Source organism: Periophthalmus magnuspinnatus, chromosome 13 (assembly GCF_009829125.3).
Source record: "Periophthalmus magnuspinnatus isolate fPerMag1 chromosome 13, fPerMag1.2.pri, whole genome shotgun sequence".
In the NCBI taxonomy this organism is placed as follows: Eukaryota; Metazoa; Chordata; class Actinopteri; order Gobiiformes; family Gobiidae; genus Periophthalmus; species Periophthalmus magnuspinnatus.
The window spans coordinates 10552907-10580787 of record NC_047138.1 but is presented as its reverse complement, the minus strand read 5'-3'; the positions used below and the strand labels follow the sequence as shown (position 1 = coordinate 10580787).

The 27881-nt window shown below is 38.9% G+C and overlaps 1 protein-coding gene across 1 annotated transcript; it reads right to left on the bottom strand.

Moving 5' to 3' along the window:
• Positions 1-436: 436 nt before the first annotated feature.
• On the bottom strand, positions 437-27881 carry elna (elastin a). The gene is made up of 48 exons (XM_055226193.1): positions 27616-27881; positions 22279-22335; positions 21625-21672; positions 21299-21466; positions 21178-21204; positions 13177-13244; positions 13014-13086; positions 12877-12906; positions 12389-12424; positions 12188-12262; positions 11910-11957; positions 11762-11824; positions 11655-11687; positions 11523-11588; positions 11281-11322; positions 11124-11210; positions 10581-10694; positions 10341-10502; positions 10060-10269; positions 9817-9984; positions 9582-9734; positions 9312-9509; positions 9121-9246; positions 8984-9061; positions 8876-8908; positions 8724-8777; positions 8036-8110; positions 7763-7858; positions 7643-7690; positions 7499-7531; positions 7300-7413; positions 7193-7228; positions 6829-6888; positions 6348-6374; positions 6255-6269; positions 6142-6171; positions 6001-6027; positions 5869-5892; positions 5739-5783; positions 5573-5620; positions 5426-5482; positions 5310-5366; positions 4129-4173; positions 3920-4000; positions 3762-3815; positions 2075-2122; positions 1809-1874; positions 437-1727 (listed from the first exon to the last, which is right to left on the bottom strand). Exons 1-48 carry the CDS (start codon positions 27689-27691, stop codon positions 1681-1683), a joined length of 3426 nt encoding a protein of 1141 aa, XP_055082168.1. The 5' UTR covers positions 27692-27881; the 3' UTR covers positions 437-1680.

Genomic DNA, 27881 nt, shown 5'->3' with positions numbered 1-27881 from the left:
AGCATTAACCTCATTCACGGTTTGACACCGAGCTCGACTGCCACTGGTCCGCAGAAAACAGCTGTCCGGTGTTGCCACCAGCGCAGCCCGTCCGTCCGCGTCGCTGTGCCTCGGTGTAGGCGGCACTCCGCACGGCTTCCTGCTGCTCCGGAGGCACGTTTCTGCGGCGCTGGATTCAAGATGCCGCTGGCCAATGGAGCTGCCCTCTTGGCCACAGGATCCTGGAGCTGGCCAACCAACGCAAGTCCCATCAGAGGGGCGGGACAAAGAGCCAGGCAAGCCCTGCACCACTAGGACTAAAACTGCTGTAGTAGACTTATCATTTGATATCCAAACCAGAAATGATAAATAAACAAATAAACTGTATTTGCTCTATTTAAATCCAGCTGAACATTTTGGACCTATTTAGGCAAATAAAAGTAAGAATCAAAAGACATCATTTAAATACGTTTTATTATATATTATTCACTGAAGCAAATACAATTTTATCAATCTGGTGTGTCATGGATGTAAAAGTGCAAAACCACACTGTTCCTCCTTATAAAAACAGTTTTAAATAAAGATGAAATGTATTCCAAGGCACACAAGACAGAGTCTGACTAGAAGTCCGTTCTTACGTGGCACAGTAATAAACTGAAGCCAGCAAACATCAAATTAGTACAAAATACAGTACACTTCTTTAGAAACATTGTCACTTGGCAACAGCACTTATTAACCTTTGGTCAGCAAGCGTTCTTCAATTACACATCAAGTAAATAAACCAATGGGAGCATGTGCTTTTTAAACATGGCGATAAAGTGGCCAGTTCTGTATGATTATGAGCAATACATACAGTATATTCAAAACAGAAGTTATATTCACATATTCCTGATAACGATAAAGCTATGAGTCAATGTTGATGCAGAAATGTGAAACAACATTATAAAGTTACATGAGGGTAAATAATCACTGAAAATAATGTTTGAAAGCCTACATTCATACACAGTGTAGCCAACTGAAGAGGAGAACTCTGAGGATCAGCTGTGTTTCCACACAGAATCTGATACTGAATAATAATAGTTTGATTTCAGCTCTGAATCAATAACAATTGTTTTTGATACAGCACACGTTGCGAATATTGCTGAGGAAGTCGAACTGCTTAGCAACCAAATGAGCGCAGCTTCAGAGAGCAGATGGGTTGGCCCAAACCCTGTTTCCCACTGCTTTGCCTAAAAATAGCTGCAAATATGGGAGAATCACAGACGACGCACAGAGTGGCCAGACTTCATCAGGTTTGGGCAAACACAGTCCAGGATAAACTGTGTGACATGTTAGCCACAACGGACTCTGTGCTTCGTCTGGAGCTCCAGGACTACAGTGGAAGCACCAAACACCAGGACAGTTTTACTCTTCAGCTGTAAATGTAACACACGGGTAACACACGCACACATAAATAAAGAAATGCAAGACTCCAAAAGTTACACCCCAAAGAGGGGGTCATCAGAGTCCCCAAAGGCAGCTAAACACTGAAGTATGCAAAAATTCTAAGTCGGTGGGTTTTAACAAGGACTCCCTCATAGTCAAGTAAAAACATCTTTACATTTTTAATATGGGGTTGTTTTGTTTTTATATAAAAATGTACATTCTCATTCATGCAGTAGCACCATGTTATTGAGGTCACTCTAAATCTCTAGAGATCCTCTACTTCCTCCTCCCACAGTATTTTCCCTGGCAGCCTGTGACGGGACCTGCAGGACAAGTTTCAACAGTTTTATATAAGTAAAATGTTTACATAGTGTTGTTTATACATTTTTTTTAATCAAACTTACCTCTGTAGCCTCCTCCTCCACCACCCCCAAGAAAACCTTGAAGAGCACCATACTTTGCAGCTTTAGCTGAAAAACATATAAAACATATGTTTTAAGACTGGCCATTGACACCATTCAATGAAAACAAAAGCAGACATGTTTTCTTTGAATTAATCCTCAAAGCATTAATCTTCAACAATGAGGAAAACAGATTAGCAGCCATCTGCCTGTGTCCAACCATCCCATCTCTTTAAGAACATATTTGACAGCTTGAGTTGTGTTTGTACCTTGCTGAGGAGTCAATGGAGCAGGTACGTAGCCACCTTGACCTTGACCTTAACAGAGACAAATACACACGCAAACATAGTAGAGTAAACGTACATATTTATTTTAAAGGTAAACCTATCATATTTGTATACTGTATGTCAGAACATTTGGTTAGCTTTTAAAGCTGCTTAAGGCTGAAGCAATAGGAACTCTCACACCAAGTACACAGTGTTAAACATTTTAAGTAGTCTACAATTTATCCAAATATATAGATGAATTTGATGCATATTGTTTAAGTAAAATATAACCCGATGTGAGGAAGTGTGAGAGATTCTGATAGGCAACTGAAATTCCACCAATACACCAATTCCAAGATAAAGCTGAAATGATGTACTTGTGTCCAACATAATGAGGAGGAGAGTAAGGTTCAAATGTAGTCACTGTTTGTGTCTAGTGTTTGAGAACTCCTCCTCTTTATGTCTTTAGCTTCAATGCCACTGCGATAGAGCAGTTTAGCCCTTTACATTCTGCTGTTACCTGGAGCGCAGGGTTTTAATCCACGTCCTGAGCAAGGATGAAAAGTAATATTTTATATTTTATTTGTGTATTTGAAACTACGTGTTTTCTAAGAGTGGTCTTCTTAGTACTACTCCCATTTTTATTCCCAATGTACTAGAAAAAAGATTTGACACATCGCTTATATAACCAGTGTGGGTCTGCATAACTCGCTTTAATTTACTTAGTGGAGCAACTTTCACACAGTGTAGAAAAAATACATAATGTATTTTATGTAATTTCGTTGACCTTCAACAGGCCTTGATGATCATATTTTTAACAAATAAACTGGAAATTACAACAGAGGATTAACAAAAGGTTTAATATAGTTAAGTTTATGATTATATTTTAATATTAGGGACCATATGCAGACACATTCATTTCATAAAATAGAATATAAAGGGATGCTATACACTAGAATTAGCTACAGAGCTATTTGGGTGAAAGATAACAATTAGTGGAGATCAACACAAATCAGGGTATAAGGACTTAACATGCAGGGCACTTCAAGCTTCAATACTTAGGCCTACATTATTCATAATGTACATTAATGTTTAAAAGTTATTTTACTGAAGAATAAAGTGTAGCTAACACTCTTATTGAACAAACAAGAGTATTAAATGTATTTTTAGGTGTTATTATAAATGAGAAAAAAAACTAAGAGTGAAAAAGATTAAGTCATTTACTTAACAAAATGCACTACTTTTTATATCACTCATTTATCATGTTATATTGTGTGGGAAAACTGCTATAAGATCAATATATTGCCTCTAATTACACCACAACTAACCTACTGTTAAAATAATCAGATTTTACATTAAAGGCCCTTGTAAAGTTTACAACTTCTCAAATAATGTTCAGGGTATTTAAAAACTATCTTCCAGTCAGTTTGCAGTATCTATTTCAATAAAAAGATGCTCACCATAACTACAAACAATTACATAAACCCAAAGTTATAAATGTAAAAGTATGTTTCATTCATCCCCTTTTCAAACCATGCATTGTGTCAGTTGATGTTATTATGCAAACTATACGTGCGGGTTTGAATTAAACATTCTAACTAACACCTAACACTTTTGGTGGTCTCTTTTACTCATAGTAATTTGAGAGAGGTATGTGTAATGTGACCAGAAGCACATGTGATATAAGTACCTGGAAAATACTGTGGATAACCTGCTCCATACCCCTGGACCCCAGGAGCTACGACTGCCAAATAGAAAGAAAGAAAATGTTATGTGTAAGGTATGGCATAACCTTATAATGTTTACAAGATAGAACCAGTTCAAAGTAAACTTAAATATGTAGGGTACCTCCAGGATACGCCCCACCTCCTCCAGGATATGCCCCACCTCCTCCAGGATATGCCCCACCTCCTCCAAGATTGCCATAACCTGAGAACATATGTTCAGAGTTATTGGTGTTACTTAATTAATGGGTAAACATTTTGTTTTCATGCAATGTAGTAGTGCAATTAGTGGATGTTATGTGCACATGCTACATCAGTCAAACATAATGATACCTGGTTTGGGTGGTTTAGCTCCAGCACCTGCTCCCAGCTGTCCTCCTACAAAATTAAATGTAAACATTTTTTGTATATACATTATTCCTAATTGGATGCAATGTTGTATTTTATATTGTATTATTTACATGACTGTTTATTGATATTTAATGACATGTTGTTATTTACTTTTATATTGACTTACGGGGTTCTTGGGAACAGTATCTAATTTTTATGTGTGCATACAAATGACTGAATCTTGATCTTGAGAAAGAATAGCTTAACTGTGCTAATGGGAATCCCATCAGTAAACAATAAACCACAGAAATTTCATTTTCATTTATAATACCACATAGTAGAAGCAGAAAGACTATGCATCATCTACAGGGAGCCTTATCATCTTATTGTACAATTTCCTGTAAAGGAAGTTGAGTGCAATGATACTCCCAGACTAACTGTCACCCTGAGCATGAGGCAGAACGCTGTTTGTATCACTCCTTTTACCTTTTTGGTTTAATCTTTAGCATACTAACATACTGTGTTGTATATAGATAGTACCCCATCTATTTAGAGTCCTATTTAGATGTGTTTTGTTTCATTTACGTAAGTGCATTTCATCCTTCTCTGTCTCCTTCTTAAAATGCTCAGTTCCACCAGTTGATGTGATGTCCACCTGATCCAGGCAGTGCTCCCTCCATAGCTTCACTGAACCTTTTTACTATAAACAGCTTCACTCCAGTCTATTTACCTTCTTGTTTTGTTTCTTTTTTTCAAGCAATCTAAGGTGTCCAAATGTAGTTTCAAAAGCCTGACTAGTGCATCATATGTTTTTTTGCATACTGCTTCAAATTAGCTGGATGATGGGTCATCCTTAATGTTTGTATTGCAGTCTATCAAATATGTTGTCTGTACACTTTTCTTCATATGTAACTCTGTACATACAAACTCTTAAACTGTAAACACTGTATATATATAGCTGCATCTCTGTCATTTATGTAAATACATAAGAATTGGGAACATAGATGTGGTGACATTTTTTATTGTCATGATTCTATTTTTGAGCTCTGCACGGTTTTGAGATTCAGGGATGTGCATGTCTTCCTTTTGAACAAATATGCTTTAATAGCTTTCATATCTATTTACTTTTCAGCTGTTTAACAGTGTTAAAATTGTGTTGGCATAGATATATGTGCATGACTGACCTTGATAACCACCAGCTGTCAGAGGTATTCCAATTCCACCCCCAGTTCCACCAGCACCTAAAAAGTGAAATAAATAACATCAACTCATCACAATGAGGACTGAATGAGACACTCACTTGGAGGTTTTAAAGGCTTGACTCCAGGCTGCACTTGAGGCCCAGTGCCATAAGGACCTGAAACACACAGAGAAATTAAATTAGAATGAATTGGAAAAACAACTATTTTATTTTTTTAAAGTCATAACGACTAAATGTGTTGCTTGCCTGAATATGGCCCAGAATAAGGGTATAACCCTCCTCCTTGACCGGGGCCTGTAGAGGTAGTAGCCATTTTGAAAACATGCTTATACCAAATACTTTCTATGTACCAAAGAGCATACTGATTTTGTTTTGGCATGTACTACACAAGATTTTATAATTTTAGATTTACCTGGAACAACTGGTTTTGGTGGTTTGACCCCAGTACCTACACCAACTGAACAACATTGAACTAGTTAATAACAAAGATCTTTGTCGCCATCATGTGGCAAGACAGATTTATTATTTATATGTTGGCCTACCTCCAGGTTGTTGAACAGGTGCAACTAAAAGAAATTAAGTAAGTTAAATAATACACCACCAAACTCATGTAATTCAGTTGGACATATTGTTAATACAGTATGCCTTTATACAATAACAAATGGTTTATGTACCTGGCTGACCCTGTCCTGGAGTATCACCTAAGAAAGCACAAAAATGTAATGTTAAAATAAGGGGGGGGAAAAAAGAAAAACAAAGAAAAAAACAAAGAAAAAGAAAAAGAAAAAGAAAGCTTAGTAGTTAAGTGCTATCACCACGAGGGGGCGTTAGGACACCGGCTCCACCTGAAAGAAAGATTGAGTTTCATCACAGCGCTAGTATGCGGCTCATATTTGTGAAACATTTAGATTTTTAGAGTCATACTTACCAACACTTGTCCCAGCTGTGAAATCATAAAAACACAGTGATCAGAGATTAAAGGCATCATAAGAATATCATCTATTATTTGTAAAGTACTTACCATCGGGTTGAACAATGCCACCAGCCACTATTCAAAACAATAATTTCTGATTAGATTAGCACTTAGAGCAACATATGAGTGTGCTGATAACTGTTGACCTACCTCCTGCTTTTGTGATCCAAAAACAAGGTGGCAAAATAAAAAAAATAAAAAAAATTGTTTTTATTGGTTTTGGCAAGGAAAATTAAACATCACTTGTTCATGCATAAAAATGACGTGATGTTAGTAGAAGCTAAATGTGAACATGATCAGACAGGAAGGACATCATGAAAAGAAAAATGCAAGCACACTTTGTAGCTTGAGTAAATTATCTAAATAACAGACACATATGCAATAACATTATTATAATCATTTTGGTGGTGAATAGTAGTAAATAGTGTGTTTACTGTGTGTCTGCTAGCAAACTTTTCAAAATTAAACAAACATGTTTCTTTAAAAAAACATTTAGTGTAGGGTCACACTGAATTCATGCACAGGTAACTCTTACTGCTGGGCTGTGGGACACCTGGAACTGTGCCATTAACGGCATCAGGAATAGATTCTGCCAAAACATCCAGTAACAAGGCATGAGCTGAAGCAGGAATGAAAAGCAATGGCACAGTGTAGGCTCTAGGCACAGGTTAGATTTTAGGCTAAAGAAGCTGGATAGGTTTGAGGTACATACTGTATATTACTGTTTCAATCACCAGAGTATCATGTACACTCTGTCATCAATATGTGAATAATCACATAACTCACTTTACGAATACTTATTTAGACCTTCACCACTTCTTCTCAACTGGAAGATTATTTTTATGAACATGTAATTACACTGGAAAAATATGTAAAGTCACTTTTGACTGTACCTGGCCGAGCTGTTCCAGCGGTACCCTGGTCAGTTGCTGCAAACAAATATCAAACTGCATAAGTGTTTAACTACCCATTTATAGTTGGTATAATGTTTCATGTTTACCTTCCTGTCCACCGGGGCGACTTGTACCACCTGGGACTACAGAGCCGTGTAGCTGACCCCCGAGTCCTGTACTGGGTGTAGCTCCTGGTAGAGTAAGTCCTTCTCCAGTGACACCTGATACAACCAGTGTACACAGTCATTGATATTTGCTCCAGATATATGAGGTTTTCTCAAAAGGCTTTTGTGACTGTATATTTACCAAGTTTGGGTGGTTTAACACCTCCTGGATATGCTGCAAAAACAGAAGAACGTCACATTAAAAAGGTTCAGTTGTTCTGAAAATGTTCAAGATATTGGTAAAAGATAGCCACTATCTTCTACTTTAGATACTGGTTAAATGTACCTCCTGGAACAGTACCAGGTACAACTCCTCCAGGACCCCCTGTCAAACCTGCAGTACAAACCAACAGTTGCAGCATTGAACATAATAATATAATTGATAATTGATCTAATGATGTGATACCGTATTTAGCAGCCTTTGCAGCCGCAAGATGCTGTTGTCCAAAACCAGTAGGCACTCCCACTCCTGTCGCTAGCCCCGTGCCTCCAGGAACTTGTGCTTAAAAAGTACAAGGAGATATGGGTTAGTAAATACCGGTAATAATAATAATAATAATAATAATAATAATAATAATAATAATAATAATAATAATAATAATAATAATAATAATAATAATAATAATAATAATATCTTGAAAACGTGGCACTTGAGGATCAAGAATCAATCATCACCAACCATATTTTTGAGCTTTTGCTGCAGCAGAATACTGTCCACCTCCAAAGGGTATCCCTCCGGTCCCGGTACCAACATCTTGTAAAGAAACACACTTAGATGAGCTGAATAGGCATATTATGCTGCCTGGACAAAAAAAAAGTCACCATCTGGATTTAACTAAGCAAATAAGTACAGTATTGTTGCAGTTGGTCAGGTCTAGGTTCAGCAACAGTCTGTGCTCAAAGAATGAGGTCAGCTGACACCTGAATATACTGAATGACCAAGTTATTCCATTAATGGATTTTTTCTTTCCTGATGGCACGGGCATATTCCAAGATGATAATGCCAGGATTCTTCAGGATCAAACTGTGATTGTTTCACATTGTTTCACACATGGATTGTCCACCACAGAGTCCAGACCTTAACCCCATTGAGAATCTTTGGGATGTGCTGGAGAAGGCTTTGTGCAGTGGTCAGACTCTACCATCATCAATGCATCCTGGTGAAAAATGAATGCAAGACTGGATAGAAAGAAATCTTGTGACATTGCAGAAGCTTACCGAAACAATGCCACAAAGCTAAAGGTGGTCCAAAGGAATATTAGCGTGTGTGACCTTCTTTTTTTTTGGTGGCGACTTTTTTTGGCCAGGGAGTGTATAATAGGCATATTATAACTCAATATTGTGTTTGAGCAGAATTTGAACTTTACTTCCATATCCAGTGCCAGAAAAAACTTGTCCAGCTCCTCCACCTCCAGCTACACCTGTTCAGAAATAATGATAATTTAATTGGTACGTCCAAATGATTGATTTACTTCTTACATTATAGCTACTCAAACAATAGTTATATTTGTGCTCTTACCATACTTTGGAGGTTTTGCCCCAGATGCCAAGGCTACGGCAAAAAAATGTATATGTAAAAAAAAATGGAATTACAGATCTAATGAAACAACACCTGCGGAGGCCTTACATCCATAGCCGGGTGAATAAGGACTTCTTGCTGGATTTTGTACACCTGGAAAAAATCCAGCTCCTCCTGGACTAGCACCTACAAATGAGAAAGTTACAGTTTGCATGCGTTTTTGGAAGAAGACATTTTCCACTTACCATATTTAGCAGCTTTGGAAGGGTATTGTCCACCACCCAGTCCTCCACTGGGAACCCCTCCAGGCACTCTTCCTGCTCCACCAAAACCTCCACCCGCTGTTCCTGTTCCCAATTGTCCCCCTACTCCTATGACAGAAATGATTTAGTTAGTTTTAAACTCAAAATAACTATACACAGACAAAAGGGCCTACCATATTTAGCAGCTTTGGAAGCAGCAGAGATTTGTCCACCACCCAGGCCTCCACCAGGAAGTCCTCCACCAGGAAGTCCTCCACCAGGGAGTCCTCCACCAGGGAGTCCTCCACCAGGGAGTCCGCCACCAGGGAGTCCGCCACCAGGCAAACCACCATATCCTCCCGCTCCACCTGTTCCCACCTGTCCTCCTGCACCTTGTGAAGATATATACTTATGTACAACAAAAAATCTGTAAGTGCATTTACGTACAGAGAATACTTTTGTACCATATTTAGCGGCTTTGGCAGCAGCAGAGTATTGTCCGCCACCAGGGAGTCCCCCACCACCCAGTCCGCCACCACCAAGTCCTCCACCACCAGGGAGTCCGCCACCATAACCCCCTGCTCCTCCCAGTCCTGTTCCCACCTGACCTCCTGCACCTTGTGTGGATATATATTTAGATAAATAGTTTAAAACAACAAAACACATAAGTACATTTACATACAGAAAGTACTTTTCTACCATATTTAGCAGCTTTGGCAGCAGCAGAGTATTGGCCACCACCAGGGAGTCCTCCAACACCAAGTCCACCACCACCCAGTCCGCCACCACCCAGTCCACCACCACCAGGGAGTACACCACCATACCCTCCTGCTCCTCCCGATCCTGTTCCCACCTGACCTCCTGCACCTTGTGAAGATTTTTTTTTAATTGCATAAATATATAATATACATTTACACACAGATTACTACAGTCATATTCTACCATATTTAGCAGCTTTGGCAGCAGCAGAATATTGTCCACCACCAGGGAGTCCACCACCAGGGAGTCCACCACCACCCAGTCCTCCACCACCGAGTCCACCACCAGGGAGTCCACCACCAGGGAGTCCGCCACCTGGGAGACCACCACCTGGGAGTCCACCACCATAACCTCCAGCTCCTCCCAGTCCTGTTCCCACCTGCCCTCCTACTCCTACAGGACATGATTTATGTATGTAATAACACCAAAAATGTCTGACTAGGAACAAACAGTATAATCCATACCATATTTAGCAGCTTTGGCAGCAGCAGAGTATTGTCCGCCACCAGGGACTCCCCCACCACCCAGTCCGCCACCACCAGGGAGTCCACCACCTGGGACACCTCCAGGGACCCCACCAAAACCTCCTCCTCCCAGTCCACCTGCTCCCACTTGACCCCCCGCTCCTATCAAAGTTATTGTTTAGAAAAATACAAAAGGTTAATACAAGGGCCTTTACAGACAATCCCACATACACAATTTACCATATTTTGCAGCTTTGGAAGCCGCTGAGTATTGCCCACCACCCACTCCTCCAGGCCCAGCTCCTGTTCCATAACCTCCTCCTCCCAGCACGCCTGTTCCAAGCTGTCCCACTCCTAAAAAAACAAAACAAAAAAAACAAAAGAAAAACAACAAAACAACATCATACATTTATCTAGACTCTGTCAGTAATTAGATAACAACATTTGACTAATACTGCTATATTAGTCAAATAAGAGCTACCATAAGGCTTTGAAACCTGAGAGGGCTTCTGCCATTTGCAGCAAACCAAAAAAAGTTCAGAAAATCTGAAGTAGTTTGTTGTTCAAAGTTAATTTAATGAAAATAGCATTTGCCAATTCAAATTGTTTTGTGATATAGCACCTTTATGTTAACAATACTCTTTTAACAAAAAAAAGGGCAATACCGACCGATGAAGGTGCCCCTGTGCCACTGACACCACCCAGTACTACCCCTGTTTAAATATGTATTCACTTTATTTGTCTGTTTTATGACAAGAGAGTTTGCAACTGCAGGTATTTTACCTGTTCCAACAGGGTATCCAGGTATTGCTCCAGAACTACTCTTTCCTCCAGGAAGTCCAGCTCCGGTATTGCCAAACCCCCCATAGGCTAAACAAATACAACAATTTGTAATGAATACTGGATTTATTTCTGATGTACTTGAAAAAAAGAAATGTACCAAAGGGCTGTTTGCCTCCTCCGGGTTTTGCTCCCTGTGCCCCTAAAAATATAATAAAGAACTTTATAATATTATCACAAAATGTTTAGCCAACTACCAAAGAACCAAGGTGAAATTATAAATTATTCACAAAGTTAAATGCCAAAGCAAGCACAAACGCTTACATATGATATGCACAATTTTATAACACTGATTCTCACTGACAAATTGGTAAAATTATGCACATTTTAACAATTAGCCACCTGGCACTTTAGGCGATTTAAGAGGATATCCATGAAACAATCCAGTCTGACCATATCCACGGCCACCTATTCAATGAGAGACAATTTTCAGTATAAAATCAGATGTGTAAAAAGAAGGTATAGTACGTCTACCTGGTCCAACTCCGGTTTGCCCTCCTCCTGCATCTGTTTAATAGAATAACAAGTTAAACTTTTGGTCTAAACTTTTTTTTAGACCATGAAAATGGCTTGATTCTCACTTGATTTTTGACTTAGGTGAGTCCCAGTGGGTACTCCAGGAAGAACTCCACGTCCCCCAAAGCCTGCAAGGCCAAATGTAATGTAAAAATAAATATGTTTAACAATATCTGTAATTTACAAGAAAAAAAAAAAAAAGCAATCACGCACCTTGTCCAGGGACTAGCCCCCCTTGGTAGAGACCAGGTATTCCCACCCCTGCCACAGTTAGACACAGTAATTAACTATATTGCATGTTTGAATAAATTAGATATTTTCCTGGTTCCACTGTTGAGTCAGACAAAATGCAGTCTTCTGACTGGATTTGTTTAATTTTATTTTCCCAAAACATGCTCATGGAACATAACAAGAATTTGTTGTGACTATGCAGAACAGAGAGCTGCATTTTGTCTAAAAGTGACTGTTATTTAGTTTTGACTCCATTAGACCTGGCACTTTGGCTGCTTTTTTCCCTGTTCCACCAGTCGTCCCGCCAGGAAGGCCAGTCTGAGGAATTATATGCGCTGAAATTAAAAACAAACGTATTTTGGATTCATTAGGATAAATAAAAAATGGCACAAGCAGAGTCTTGGCTTGTCACAGTCTGTCACAGTATGCAACTTTAAATAAGTAAATGACTGTATGTGTACCTCCAGTTCCCCCAGGACCATGACCAGTTCCAGCTCCTAAAAGAAGTCACAAATGTTAGAAATTACATTTGTAAGGAATTATAATCAAGAATCAATATCCCATAACACTAATGGCCAGAAGATGGCGCTCTGTTATTGCTTGCTTCATGAGCCCAAGCTGACCTAATCAGGCAAGACTTTGGAACTCCTGTGGTAGCTATAATCTGTTCTGTTAGTCTGTCATCACCCAGTGATAAAAAGTAATAAGGTTAATACATGATGTAGTCAGGACCGCTAACCAGAATACATGGCATCTGCCTTGCCTCATCAAATGCCTCATTTCCCCAGTCATACCCTCATTCAGGAAATGAGCTGTCAGTTTCACTTCTAAGGCAACATTGCAGTGCAAAAAAATACACTTGTGTCAGAACAAGACCATGCTTTTAGTGCCACAAACTTTGTCACATTCAATAAATACATTGAGTAGTTGGGGTTAAAGGTCAGCATACCTGTTTGAGGTAAAAAACCTCCCCCTGCACCTGCAGGCATAAGAGAAAAGTTGTGTCTATCAATCTTGAAGACAAAACATCAGGAACACTTTATTAAAGCCAGAGATCAACTTTTTTGTTTTATTCTAGGAAATTACCTCTTTTTGCAGCTTTCTGGCCAGCTCCTGGGTAAATCCCCCCACCGCCCCCCCCCATATCCTCCATAAACACCTGTAAACACAAATATAACAACAACTTAGAGGACAAGTTAAAAGTTTATTAAACGTGCATGTGGCATCTACATATGATATATTACCACACACCTCCCCCAAGACCACCGGCTCCAAGACCCCCTCCGCCAAGTCCGCCCACTCCAAGGTTGCCATATCCTTGATGAGAGGAAAATGACAAAATGAGTGAAGAGAAAGAAAAACAATGTTGCGCAAATGGTAAACGGGCCAAGACCAGTCAAAGCAAAGCAGGGCTGTAACACGTTAGTCATTTAGGTCACGCTGAATACCTTTCACTAAATACAATTGAGTCATTATCCAGGATCAGCAGACATGCCTTAGCATACTGTGTGTTTAGAAAAATAAAGTCCAGAAGATATCAATCCAAACCCAAGTAAACACTGAGAACAAAAAAATATCTGCCATTTATTATTCTGAGCTGAAGCAACGAGACCCAAGTGAATGTGCCCTGAATGTGCACTGTGAACAACATGAGAGGTACAGTGACACGGCTCTTCTGCCTCACACCAACAGTGTCCTGGGTTTGACTCCCAGGTGTCCTGAGGCTTTTCTGAGTGTTTCCCCTACAACTAAAAACATGTAGAATAGGGCCACTCTGGGGCCAGGATTAAAATGATATTCCAAATCTCAGTGAGACTTCTGGTTAAAGAATTTAGGAGAAAATTCATAAAATAAATGAGCAGGAGGTTTGATAAGCACCTCAACAATGTTAGCCAAGAATCTGTTAACAAGCGAACAAGTCATTCATACATCACTTGAGCTCATCATCTTTGACCACTCTGTGCCTCTCACTACAGGAAGTAGAATAATATTTGATTGTGCCCAACAGATCCTGTATGTACAATGTTTGTGCTAATTAATGAAGAAATAAAAGGATATAAATATTTATAGGGCAAATCTTTATGTTTTCGCTGAAGTTAAATAAAGCTTCTGTTTAAAATCCAATTAGCATGATAACAAAGATGCAAAAACATAAATAAACATAACATTCAGCCCAATGAAGTATTTGAGAAATTATCAAAAAGCATATCACATTTCACAAACATCTGGCCTTCTGTTCTGATAACAACCTCGTGTCAGGGAGACTGCTCGAAGATAACAGTCCAAAAGAGTAAATAAATGCACCTGTCCTTTTTGGAGAACCAGAGAGTGAAGACAGGGCGAGCTGACAGGTGGAGCTGAGTTAGCTGTACAGTGATCATCCATCATCCACCCCACCTGCACCGATACGTGCCCCTACTACACAAAAACACTGGAATCCAGGTAATTCCAGTAAAAAGCACCTCCCACAATGGTTCAAGATGCAGACATTTGCGTAAGTGACCATCTGTGCTGGACTTGGGCAGGTACCACAGTTGGAAGACGAAACAAATTTTTCTGTACTTCTTTGTGCATTACGTCACCAAAAAGAGAAAAATGAGACAAGTCTATAGGTCTATAGGTTGTGTATTTTTACTTGTAACAAAGAGTGAACATTGGCTGGCGTGTCTCTTCTGATTTTATGTTTAAACAAAACCAAGGGGAAGCGTTTTGGTATAATTGTAGCATGTTTATTCATATTACCACTTCACGTCAGGGGAAACTAGCATGATCTGGTACGTTTAATACAACAAGTTATTTTACACAAATAGATCTGGCTTAGCGCGCACAATATTGGATGTTTGTTGCTGTGAATCACACACACAAAAATCTGTCATTTTGACCCTGGCCTTCAAATCATCACTGTGGTTGGTGCTGTTCCCAATGTGCAGTTGATTGCAGACAAGCTGATGTGAGGAATAATTTCTCAGTTACTAATAGGAAGCCTAAGAGAGCAATTGAAACACAAACTGCTTTTGGATCCTGGTCAAAACAACCTAGTGAAACGTCCAAAGTCTAAATACAAGATGGATAAGGCTGAAATCCAACACTACACAAGGGGGAGAAGAATGGGCTAAGAAAACTGTGAGGAATCCAGTACCTCAGTGTATCATAGTTTCCCTTAATGTGAATCTGAAACAAGACAGAAGCATGGAGTGTCCTTTATGGAGAATTACTTGCTTATATGTAACTCATAGTTGGAAATGACAGGTGCCCTCTGAAGGGTCAAGTAAAATCAAATCCATAGAGAAATCTGCTTGTACATTGAACAAAACTAATCAGCAAGCATATCGAGTGCAAGAATATGTCAAAACCACACTCCATATGATACAATATGACACTCTTCTCTCGGGTGATGATGTGTCATTGAAACTCAGTCAAGTCTGATCAAAACAGTTATTCAGTCTTATTAGCTCACCCACCTATTTTGTTCTTGTTCTGCACACAGATCCAGTTCATTGACTGGACAGCGTGAAAATAAATATCTGCTTTCAATCTAACCGTGGAAATGTCTAGCGTGTTCTCTACAGGGGTTAAGGTAATCCACCCTTTTTCCACCAGAGGAACACAAGAGTCATTAATTACACAGTCAATCATCTTTTCATCTCTAGCCATGAAAGAGGTAACATTCAAATAAGAAAGTATAATTATAACATTGAGACTTAACAAGGGAATGAAATGTGTTTGTTCCTAATTCCTACAAACCCTTTTCTACTCAGTGAACCAGCTGGCCTTGGCAATGGTTTAACATATAAGAGCAAAGAATTCCATGGCAGCAATCCACTGGAGCAGACGTGCAGAAAACAGGCTTCAACCTCTGGAATGTCTATGAATATTTTAAGAAATGTTTTAATGTCATTCCTACATTTAACTAATGGGGTGTCTGTGATAAAAAACACAATTTATTGAGCACAGTAAGAGGAAGTTGCTTGATGCGTGGTAAAAACATTTTACCAATTATTGCAAATGCTGCAGTTTTGTTCAAAATAGATAATGTCTCCTTGATAAGTTCATCTTCAGGCAGGTCCATAGAAAATCAGCATGTTGATTTGACAGACAGGGACATGATGTTTTTCAGCTGTGGTCTATGTATCTCATTGTTTTGATAATCATTATGTCCTTTTTGGTATCTTTTTTTTCAAGTTGAGGAATCACATTCTTTGGTACTGACATAGACAAACAGAAAGTTAAATGGCTTTTCTGGAGTAGTTGCTGATTACAAGACACATTGGACATCTCCCTACTTTCCTGTTTACCTATCCAGCTCCTCTTAGTCCATGGTTCAGTGCCCATCAGGGTTACAAATGAAACTAAATACATGTTCAAATTAAATTTGTGATTTGAACGTATCATTTTGTTTTTGATGGAATGAGCTCATCTTTGCAGGATACGTAATTTAGGAAACAGTAAACAATCTGGAGATGAATGCCATCATTTCGTTCTATACCTACCTTTGTGACTGGAATAGCCTCTTTGGTCAAACATCATGGAATAATTAGAACAAACTGTACATCCATGTTTACAGTTTATAGACTTTTACATTAATTGATGGATTCAAAATATATATTCAAGTTATCTAGTAGCTATATGTCTTCCTAAGATTAATAAACATAATCAGTGAACAACCTTAAAATAAATCCCTGATAGTCTATTTCTCATGCATCTTAATATAAAACATACCAATATTCTGTGGACACTAATGACTTTCACAGGCTGTTAAAGTCAATGCCAAAGGCCCTAACCAGCTTCAAAACTTGGGCACAAGAACACACACATCACGCCTGAGTCACAAGCAATTCACGCAAACTGTGTCAAATTAACAGCCTCTAAAACTCCACATTACGAGTGTAGGGGTTGCACTGGGAACTGCCTCTGCCAATGTCTTGGCCACTTACATCCATAAATGTCAAAGTTTATAGGTCTATTGCTAATACGCAATCCTATTGAGAAAATTGGTGTCTAATATCTATTGCAGTAAATGCCATGTTTTTTATACATCAACTGAATTACAAACAACAAAAATAATTGGATTTTGGATGGATTTTGATTTCAACAGCGGACTGGTGACGGAATCCTCCCCAGAAAACCCTTGTTGGACATAGCTTAAAACATATCCACTTAAATCGATTTGACTGTAAATAGAGTAGCCTTTACAAAGCAGAGCACGCCTTTCTATATGTTTCCAACTAAGCAAAGATAACATTTTTCATATGCCTGGTTTGTGAAAGATGAAAACCTCTTTCTTCTTTTTTATTGACTTTTTGAGGAATGTCACAGTTGCTTTGCCAAAACTAAAGCTCAAATGAGTGAGAAGTATTGCTATAATTCACATCTTATTGCACTTAGATTTACAAGATGTACTGTTCACTCATGTGGACAGGGAAGAGCCCATAAATATACAGCAACTTAAACTGGACACAAGTAAGCATCATTATCTAGAGAAAGCAATGGAGACCTGCAGGACAATAATGAAGAAGAATGATCACCATCACTGATAAAAATGAAAAATGTCAACAAATGCAATCTTTAGTTCTGGTATGTGAAGTTGGCTTACTCTGTTTCCTCATGCAGATGGTCCACATATGTACCAAACATTCATTCCACTAAAGACTTTTAGACAACTCCAGGTTTAACAAAGCTGCGTCTCTCTGCACACTAAAACACTGACCTTGTAATCATTCAGTCTTCCCTCAAAGCTCTCCTCGACGTCAGAGACTGTGATCAGAGCAAAGCCATTCGAGGCATTTCATGGCAACAAAAATATAAGATTCTGTGGGATGTTAAACATATGAGGTAAATTGGCTGAAAAGGCAGTTAAGCCCTGCATGTTTCTGGACCACTTCCAGACCCTCCAGGGTTAAAGTCATAGTCATGTAAGCATCATTAATCTTCTCTAGTCATTAACATGTGAAAAATGTCACAAAATCTGCAAAAAACACATCCATGAGGTAAGATAAAAGAAAACACTAGGATTAAAAAGCATTTGGAATTTCAAGTGTGAAAATGAATGATGTAACATTCAAAATATGTAAGGAGGGAATTAACCATCTACAATGAATGAAACAACCTTCTACAACAACCTTCAACCTTTAAAAGCTACACTGATGAAACTCTGCAGCCTGAATATATGTTAGACACTTCATTATGAAGTGTAGTTTCAGTCTGAGTATTAACCATTACTAAATGTGTCTTTTAAATCAATTAATAATTTAAGGAGTGAGTTGTTTGAGATCTGATTAAGTAGATGGCACATACATAGAAGCATTGATAACCATGTGTGTAGCAGTGGTGCAGTTAGTGCACAGATGTGCGCAGACAGTAATTACACACATACGATCAAAAGCACCTCAGTCTACAGTTCACTGGCAGCACATTTACAGACAGAGAGGACAGGTCTGAGCTCTGATAATGAACACCATATGTGCACATGGAGATGAGACCTCTTCTAAGATGCTCTTCTTTTGACTAAACACGTTCAGATGGTGCTCCATCTATCAGCCAGTGTCTGACGGGTGGAGTATGACATACACCATCAGTGCATCCTCCACACAGGCCCATCCAAAATCTCCTAATCACTTCTTATTTCTTTGACTCCAAACCACAGAAAGATTACACTTGTTACTGTTTTCCTCAAGCTTTTTTCCAACTCAACTAATAACTGCTTCACCAGTTTCCAATGGGCTGGAACAGAACACAAAGAACATAAACAAATGCCAAAGCTGCCTTTTAGAGGTATTTACTGTAATCACAGACCACCGCCTCCTGCCATGAGTTCATCTGCAGATCATCCGTTAAATAAGATGAGACAATGGTAACCAGGTCAAAACTCCACAACAACTTTGTAAAGTAGTGCGTTAACTCATCATGACTCAAAACTGTAATGCAATTAGCAATAAATAAATAAAGAATAAGGTATAGTGCTCAATCTAATGTGGGTGGGCCTAAATTCCACTTTAGTGAGGTAGCAACAAAAAGGTATTCAAATCCACAGAAACTCTAGGGACTCAGAATACAAAAACATGTTGACAACTTTTACATGACTCTTTCTGATTCATGATGTTCTGCAGCTGGTTTAACAGAAAATGAAACCGCAATGTTTAACTTCTCACATTTAAAGGACAACTGTCAATCTCAAAAGATAGCCATAGTTCCACCCAGAAGCATTGTTGCTCAATCTAAAACAGACCGCTGTAACAGTAAAATGATATTACCACAAAATCCTGAACAGTAACCTCCATGTTCTTCATTAACTGACTTCAAGCTGCCTGACACTGACAAGAAGCCCGCCTGCCAGAGCCAAGTTTGGGCTATCAAAGAGAATACATCCACCTTAGCTTGAGGGAACACAGGGAGGCCGACTGTGCCCAACAGCTGTAAGTAAAGAGAAAGTTCCTCTCTTCAGTTTTCAGGCTATTGTCAAAGTGAGATGCTGACAGGCTTCACAATTAGGCTAACATTTACAAGGTCTTGCATGATTTACCCCACAATACATCGCAGTCACGCTACTCAAACAACCACTCATGTTCTCCATTACTGACCAGGCAAAGTGTGTATCCAAGAATAATGTATAGGAACTTTGTAGAGGCACTTTGAAACACATGTTTGTTTTGTTTTAACATGAAAAAGCAATGTCAGAGCATGATGTGTCAAACAAGATAATGTGTGATCTCAACCTGCTGGTGAACTGTAATTAGTTAAAAGTGTTGTCTGAATTTGGATTAAAGTTGGACTTTGGACAATAGCCAGTGTAGAGCGTGTGCGATGATGAAAATCAACTTAATAAAATCCAGAAAACAATTAGAGCAATGAAGGGGATTACAGCTCCTTGGAGATGAAGCATGCAGATCTTCCCTTAAACTGTAGCTGACCCTAACAATTCACTCTGTCCAAGACAAAAGGATCTACAGGATTTTTTTTTGTTGCAGCTTTATGCTATTTGCCTAATCAAATAATTTCTTTGTCTCACAAGACTTGTGTGAGAGGTCAAATGCACACAAACGCTGGGACAACAATTCCCTTGAAATGCAGTGCAGAGCCAGCCAAAAACAACTTCCACCAAACACTGGATATTAAGTCATTTTTATGAAATGGCTCTAGGGCAACTGCTCTTAAGGCCAGAGGTGGGGCCCTGTTTGGCGAACCTCCTTTAACCTGCCCCGAGTCTTATCAGGATTACAAGACTATTGCTTGTTTCCTTATCTCCGCAAACACATAGAGGTGGACTGTGATTGTATCAGTGGTGCTTTCGGAAATTACATGGCAGCTCGACGTTGCTATGGTTTCAATGCAGTGAGTGAATTACAGCAAAGAAAATATTTGTAATGCCGTATCAGAGAGAGAGGTTTCCAGATATTGTAAAGGAACTTGCGTTACAATAACATCATCAGTGCTTTGGCATCATTGTTTGCCAGGTGATGATGGCCATGTGCACTCTGCCAATCACCACAGCTCACTCCAGCAGAGTTGGAGTAGTGGAATCAGTGTATGAGCCCCACCCAACCAGGATGCCCCAAACAGCAGCCAAGACTTTGTAAACCAACTTCAGCATAAAAAAGAAACAGGATAATAAGGAACAGGCAACAACTGTACTTCTTGTAATTGGGGCAGAACCTAGGCGCGGTTCATGTATGGGCATGTAATACACATAGCCTACTGATCTACTTTACGCTACTTGAAAAATATGCAAATAGGAAGACAGCCAACAACAGGTTGTGTTCATGTTCTAGAATCTTTTTTAATAAATTCAGATGGAGAACAAGGATCTGTGTATATAACGCTATACGAGAGTCACTGTTTTTGCAAGAAATATGTTGAACCTTATCACTGTTGGTCAGGGACTGCCTCCACAAATTTGGACTTATTATTAATCAATGGCTCAAATACCAATCAGTGAAAAAAGTCCCTTTTTGTTTATTTATACTGACAGAGAAGATGTTAAAATATATGCCAGTTTTTGCTGTGGATAGATCTCGTAATTACAGAGATATCAACCATAAACCAGGTTTTCAAATCTGTAATTTGGCAGTTAAAAGTAAATTGTGCCATACCACCTGGCCTCCAGCTCACTTATTAACTGTAGCCAATCTAGAAGGTTGGGATGTCACGTGAACGCAACCTATTAGCTGATAACTTAATATACGATTGTATTATAGCTCTAAATCATTTCTTTAATTTCTGTTTCTGTACTAACAGTTAAAATAAAACAACATACCTGGTTTTGGAGGTTTCACACCTTGTCCTAAAATCAAGTGAAAATATTTAATGGCCAATATTAGATATAACAGACATTAACAGACAGATATAAAATAACATTACATATTAATTTTGCATACCTGGTACAAGTCCTCCATACCCTTGCCCACCAGGCACCACTCCTCCAGGCACCACTCCTCCAGGCACCAGTCCTCCAGGCCCTACTCCTCCAGGCCCTACTCCTCCAGGCCCCACTCCTCCAGGTACCACCCCGCCAGGGACCAGGCCTCCACCTCCATAACCTGGAACTAAATATGACTTTAGTTATAGACTATCAGTCAAACTATGAGATTTTTTCATTTGACAGGTGTGTGTTACTTGATGTAGAGCCAGATGAGCATGTAAAATGTATTTTATGAATAGAGAAGTAAGAGAAACCATAAGTCCTGTGTCTCATTACATTCACCTGCAGGCTTGGCTGGTTTGTAGCCCGGTGGGACTCCTGCAGCAGACCCTTGTAAAACAGAATCGGAGAACTGAGTTACAGATAGTGATGAAATTGATATGTTTTTATTTAACTCTCACGAGAACACTGTTACAGCCAGTGACATGAGGCATTTTGATTAAACATAGAGTTCAATATCTTTTTTAATAAATGTTGGACTGGCCTTTGAAAAAATATTGTGCACATACAAGCACAGCTGGAAAAACTGCAACCATTGTTTTCAAACACGAACCTGATCAAAGAATCAAATGTGTAGTTTTGAAATTAAGCTTTGACTGTGATTGAGGTATTATCCTTTATTAAACCACTAAATTAATGCACATTAGTAGATTATTTGCAGTTGAGACGCAGAAAAAACAAAAGACTTTCCAAAAATATAAAAGTGTTTAATTCCAGCATCACCATTAAATAATTAAAACTTATGAGACCAATTCATCTTTTTGTACAAATTGTTTGCAAAAGTGAACATACTTTCATTAGCTTGATTATTTGCTCTATTGATCTATGACGGTATAATTGGTCCATCTGCTAATACCAAACCGTTCTTCCATGTTGTAGCATTCTGGTTTATAACAGCTAAAATAGTCTGGACACATTTTGGATGACTTTATTTACCTGGATAGAAGCCTGCTGCTCCGGGTCCAACTCCAGCACCAGGTGGTATGTACACACCTACAAGACACAATACACATCATACATCACACAACACATACCTTACCACAATGGTGTCTAAAACTGATTTTTCCCACCAGTAACTCATTTATGTGCAAAACCAATATTATTATCACTGATTCAATCTTTAAACACGGGTATATTGTCAGCCTAAGGTCAATATAGCATAGGGACACATCGTAAAAAGCAAACACATTTGGTTGGGAAATACCCTAAAAAACTGAATAAAAGGTTGATTACAATAAAATTCTTATTGTTTTCATGGTGATGACGTAATGGACTTGGACACCCTCGTTCTGAAAGCTGCAGTTAAGACCCCCATCTATATCCCCCAGACACTTTTCTCTAACGTGATTTTTGGCTGCGCTCCAGAAAAACTCCTGAGATTGCCAGACACTGGAGTCTCAAGAGTGCAAGGAACAACAACCAAAATACGAGGAACGACTAGTGCTGTCCAACAGGGAACACTAACCACTCCAATCCAATGAGAGCACAGAGTAGAAGCCAAACCTACAAATTTATACTGTGGAGGTGAAAATCTGTTTTGTATCATAAGCAGCATTGCAATAGAGGGGAAAGGCTCTGCAGCAATGCAATAATGATGTTTAATGGATCCTGCTGTGTTTGCAGGGAGAGTTATGGTTATGTCTCAATGTGCCTATTATTGAATATAGTGAACTTCATAACTTAAACTGGGAATATTACATTGCATCCAACAGCAGTGATAAACCTAATTTCAAGATAATAGCTACAGCATTAGGCAATATTTTTCAATTTATATAACTAAAGAGCATTATTTTTAAAAGGGAAAATCCTGCAGTCAGAATGAGAATCAGATAAGGGGAGACTTGTTTACCCAAGGCCTAATGTAGAAAAGTAGCCCTCAAAAGTCGGTAATGTGCATTTACATCATGGAGAACAAGTTGTGCAAAGCCATTAAGAGGATTTTTAAATGCCAAAATGTTCTGCTAGAGCACTGCAGGCAGAAAAGAGAACTGCATTTATTACTCTTTTCCAGTGGCTCTGCTGGCAACTGTCACTTTTTCGCTTTCACAATTTAGACAAAACAAGAATAAATACTTAGGCAAGTGAAGTGGGATCATGACCTAAAAATAAAAGATAACGTTGAGAAGATTATTTCAAATTCAAAGATCTAGATTATAGTCATATTGTACCTGCAGTGCTTAGGCAGTGAAAGTGTAGGGTGAAAGTAGAGAGATTGTTCCTATGACTGTTCCATCATATTTACAGTGAAAAGGAGGATTTCCTGTCTTGGCTGTGTGAGCGAAGAAAAAAGCCAGTATCAAGGTCCCATCAAGCTACTGTACAAGTCTCACTAAGTGCATTGGGTTCACTGAGAAAAAGCACTGAACTGACCACAGCTAAGCTCCAAGTATTTTAACAACTCATGTCATTATCATCAAATTTGAGCTTAGCAAGGTTCAACAGGACTGAAGAAAAATTTGCCTATAAGAGTCTTTGCAATCAACTTACACAGCTGTGACTTTGTGAAGTAAGTATTTCTGGAAAAGATCAAGCCTTGTGAAGGTTTATGTACCAATCAGGTAGAGCTTTTGAAGGAATTTACTGCATCCAGATACAAATTAACCTCAATATTTCAACCCAAGGAGAAAGGATCAGAACAGAACATATCACTGTGATGTAAACAACATACGTTTTTGTCACTATAATGAGAAGGGTTTTTTTTTTTCTTTTGCATTCACATGTTCAAAACCACTGTCCCAAAAGGAGGGCTGGAAAGTCGTGGTCCTGCGAGCCAAAGCGGTGAAGCATGCTCTGTGGTTTCTGGCAGTCAGACATCTCTCCTTATCAGACATGTGACAGCTGGCCTCCCATCACTCTACCCACCGCAATGCCGGCTTTCCACAGGTTAAGAACGCCCACGATGGCAAAGAAACATGCTTTTTAATTAATAGTGAGGATGCAAAAAATACACAGTTCACATCTTTGTGTTCTTGTCAATACATAATAAAGGTGGTTTTGGTGGTATAAAGTAGCACATCTCCCTAAAGCTATTTCCCACAAGTATTTCCAATAAGCCATACTTGAGTTTAGAAAAGGAGACAGTTACAAGCATAACCATAAAAACTGCTTTTATCAGATAATAGAAACAACAAAAGATGTTGTTTCAATGTTTATGTGTTCACTGTCATAAAGTAGCACTCAACATATTCTAATGACTGATTCACCAATTCTGCTCCAAGTTTACATAGTTGAAGTGGAAGCAAATAAAATGTAAGATTAATGTTAAAATCCTTCCAATCTGCTTTGGCCGTAGATGAGTCGAGACAGCTGTGTGGACCAGAAAACGCCCTTTTCCTATAGGCATTATGTTTACCTATAAAAATGATTTGATCATGAAATTGACGTCAAGTATTTGATCATTCAATCAGCGCTTGAGCAACAGTAGGATGAGAAAACAGAACCATCTCGCAGCCTGGTGAGGACGCTGCAGTCAGTCATCCCAGTCCATGTGCTTCTTTGTTCAACACTTGGCACAGGAACTTCACAGACCAAACATCTGACGACGGGATGCTAAAGTCTCCATAAGAATCAGACTAGGCTCATTAATAACTCTCTTTTTGTAAATATTTTGAGAATGCAGACTATCAGGAATGATAAGAATTATAAAGCAAGTGTGACAATATTTCTTCACGATTCCAGGAAACATTTTAGCAACAAAACAGCCACATCAGATGTAGTTGTGATAGGCTGGTTACTCTCCAGTTGGTTGTACGCTGATGTAAAAGTGTGGCTGTGGACAGAGCGATCTCGTAACACTTTCCCAGAGAGTGGGCCAAAGTAAGAACTGAGGTCTTTCACAAGCAAACCTCAGCCGCTAAGAGGGCTTGTAATCTGCTTCACAAACGGGTCCTGGATGAGGTCACCTGACTCTCTACCAACATCAGCACAGAGATGGAAAGAAACTACTTTTATGCAAGTGGATTATTTACAATTTACTTATAAGAGTCTAGTGCAGGTTTTAAAACTGCATACATTTGAGAAAGTTTACCTTTGAACTAGTTATAGTTGCACTTTTCTGGTGAAAGGTCCGCCACTTGCTTATCTCCAAGACAAGGTATAAAACATATCTGTGGAATGGTGACCCCGCTCACAATGAGAAGGCAGGTTTTCAAGGTTTAGCAATAGTATCATGGAAAAAAGCAGGACCTTCCACCAGAAACACTGCATAGTATACATTACAATTAGACGTTCATTGCAGTAAAACCAGTAGAAGTAAGAATAATAATAATCAATTTATATTATATTAAATATCACATTTAGCCTCCAAAATCTCACTTAAACCAAGCCACAATGATGAGCTTTGTTTTTTTCCTACTGGAGTAACCAGTCCATTTGCGTGAGTACAGGGCAATGGAGGGATTACACAGGCATGAGTATAGTATACCATCAATTGCAAAAAAGCATTTACAAACAGAATTCAAAAGGGTGAAAAGTCAAAAGTATAGCATGTCACTATAATACCAATACCCAGTGTATCCCTATGTACATAATAAATTATATGAATGACAAAGTGACAGCACCCGTTTGTACTTGTTAAATGGTGGGAGACTAGGTCAGGGTTTCAATCATGTTTGACAGTGCCATAAATAACTGTCGTTCCAGGGGCCAAGTTGTGTCAACATAGATTTTTATAAGAATAACATACAACTTAGTTAAGTGGTGTGACAGATGGAGCTTGTGGAATTGTCATTGTGTGAGAGAGATAGAAACCTAGATGATACAATCCAAACACAACGTTAGGAGGATTAGACGACAAGAGAACAAATTTATTAACAAACTCCAACCCAGATGTTTCCTCCTACACTATAAGTCATTTGCACTTACCATTGAGGGATAGTGTACATAGATAAGCTTTCATTCATAATTCCTCATCTATTTGGAAGACGTGTGCATGTTCATCAAGGATAATCATGTCTTGATTTGAGTTGATTTTTCACTGCTTACAGATGGAGCTGGTTTCATGGGTGATTTCAATGGTGGTGCTCCGACGCCAACACTGATAGCATCTAATTGGTTTCTACGGCTGTCATAATTTAATCTGAATGCACCTTGAAATTGAAATCTGGCAAGAATGTAGGGAGACATAACAAAATAGGACCATCCTTTGCAATAAACCATATAAAGTCTTATCTTTTGAGCAAAATATTTCTGATAGCTATCTAACCAAAATAAATTCTCCAGAGAGGATTCTTGGCTACTAAGATGGAGTAAACATAAACAGCTGTAACTTTTAGACAAATACACATAACAAAAATGGACTTCAATGTGCCGGATCCATCTCCAGATGCAAAACATGTTTTCAAGTGTGGAAGTTGGGAGAATCCAAAGTCAAAATGCGGACACCAGAAATTACAATGCAAGTGGGGCTGGAGAAAGGTAAAAGGCATTCTGGTCCGCTGTTTCTGTTTCACACATAGCTTGTCTCTTTGAATCAAACTAAAATTGTTCAATGGTAATAAGCAAATTGTGTAATTCTAACAGGACTCAGATCAAAGCTATGACTCAGGCACTTGCCTGCCCTACACTCTCATTCATCCAGGCGTTCAACAGGGGCAAATTAAACCTGGAGTTCGGGTTGACCGCAAAAGTGTGCAGCTGGTGTGTGCACCTTTGACATGTTATTGAATAGATCCATGGCTTATATACAACCTGTGTAACTATAGAAGCAATACAAGCAACTTTCAGAAAATGGTCCATTGTGCAATACAATGACTCAATCAAAACAATGCAGAGTAAGTAGAAAAAAGTGCAAGACGTAGTAATGTCTTGTATTGAGCTTCAACTATTTTTGCAGTTATCTTTCTGAACTGATAGCTGGTTAATATGTAAAAGCATGCAAATTTAAGTTCAGTTTTTCATAAATGAATTTGGTTATAGGTCAGGTTGCAAAAACGTTATTATGCTATGCAAAATTATGATATTTTTGCATTGCATAGATCTTCAAAAGTAACCTCCAAAAACGTAAATAAATGAATCTGTAAAGTACAATCATTACATTAATGAGATGTAAGAGTTAACTGTGAATTTTCATTTTAATCAGCCAAGTTAATGAACAGAGAGAAGACTTAAAGCTTAAATGAATAACTGAGAACATGACAGTGTAAACCTGACACCGCAGCCAATAATCTTTTTCACATTCAGTTGATATAAATGTAGAATTCCCCAGATATGCACCTGCTGTGACCCTAAGACAGCAGCAGACCGGAGCGGCTCTTTACCTGTGTATTAACTTACCTCCTTGAAGAGAAGGCTGAATCACTAATAGAAGGAAGAGTCCACACAACAGCCACAGAACCTCTCTGTTAGCCATCTCGCTGCAAAATGCACCACCCCTCCCTGGATCAGCTGCTTTTATTCTCTTCTTCTTAATTACCACCGTCCGGGAGTCTATGGAGAAAAAAAGTGAAAAGGGGACAAGATGTAGATAATTAAAAGAGGGCAAAGGCTCTGGTTGTGTGGACCACTTTGCTTTTTTTCTTGCTCATGTCTGGTGTTGCTGT

Coding starts and splice junctions, on each gene's coding strand:
- elna (XM_055226193.1), bottom strand. CDS start 27,691: ATGGCTAACAGAGAGGTTCTGTGGCTGTTGTGTGGACTCTTCCTTCTA. Junction 9,985..10,059: donor TGCCAAAGCTGCTAAATATG/GTAGAATATGAC, acceptor AATCTTCACAAG/GTGCAGGAGGTCAGGTGGGA. Junction 1,875..2,074: donor TCCATTGACTCCTCAGCAAG/GTACAAACACAA, acceptor TATGTTTTTCAG/CTAAAGCTGCAAAGTATGGT.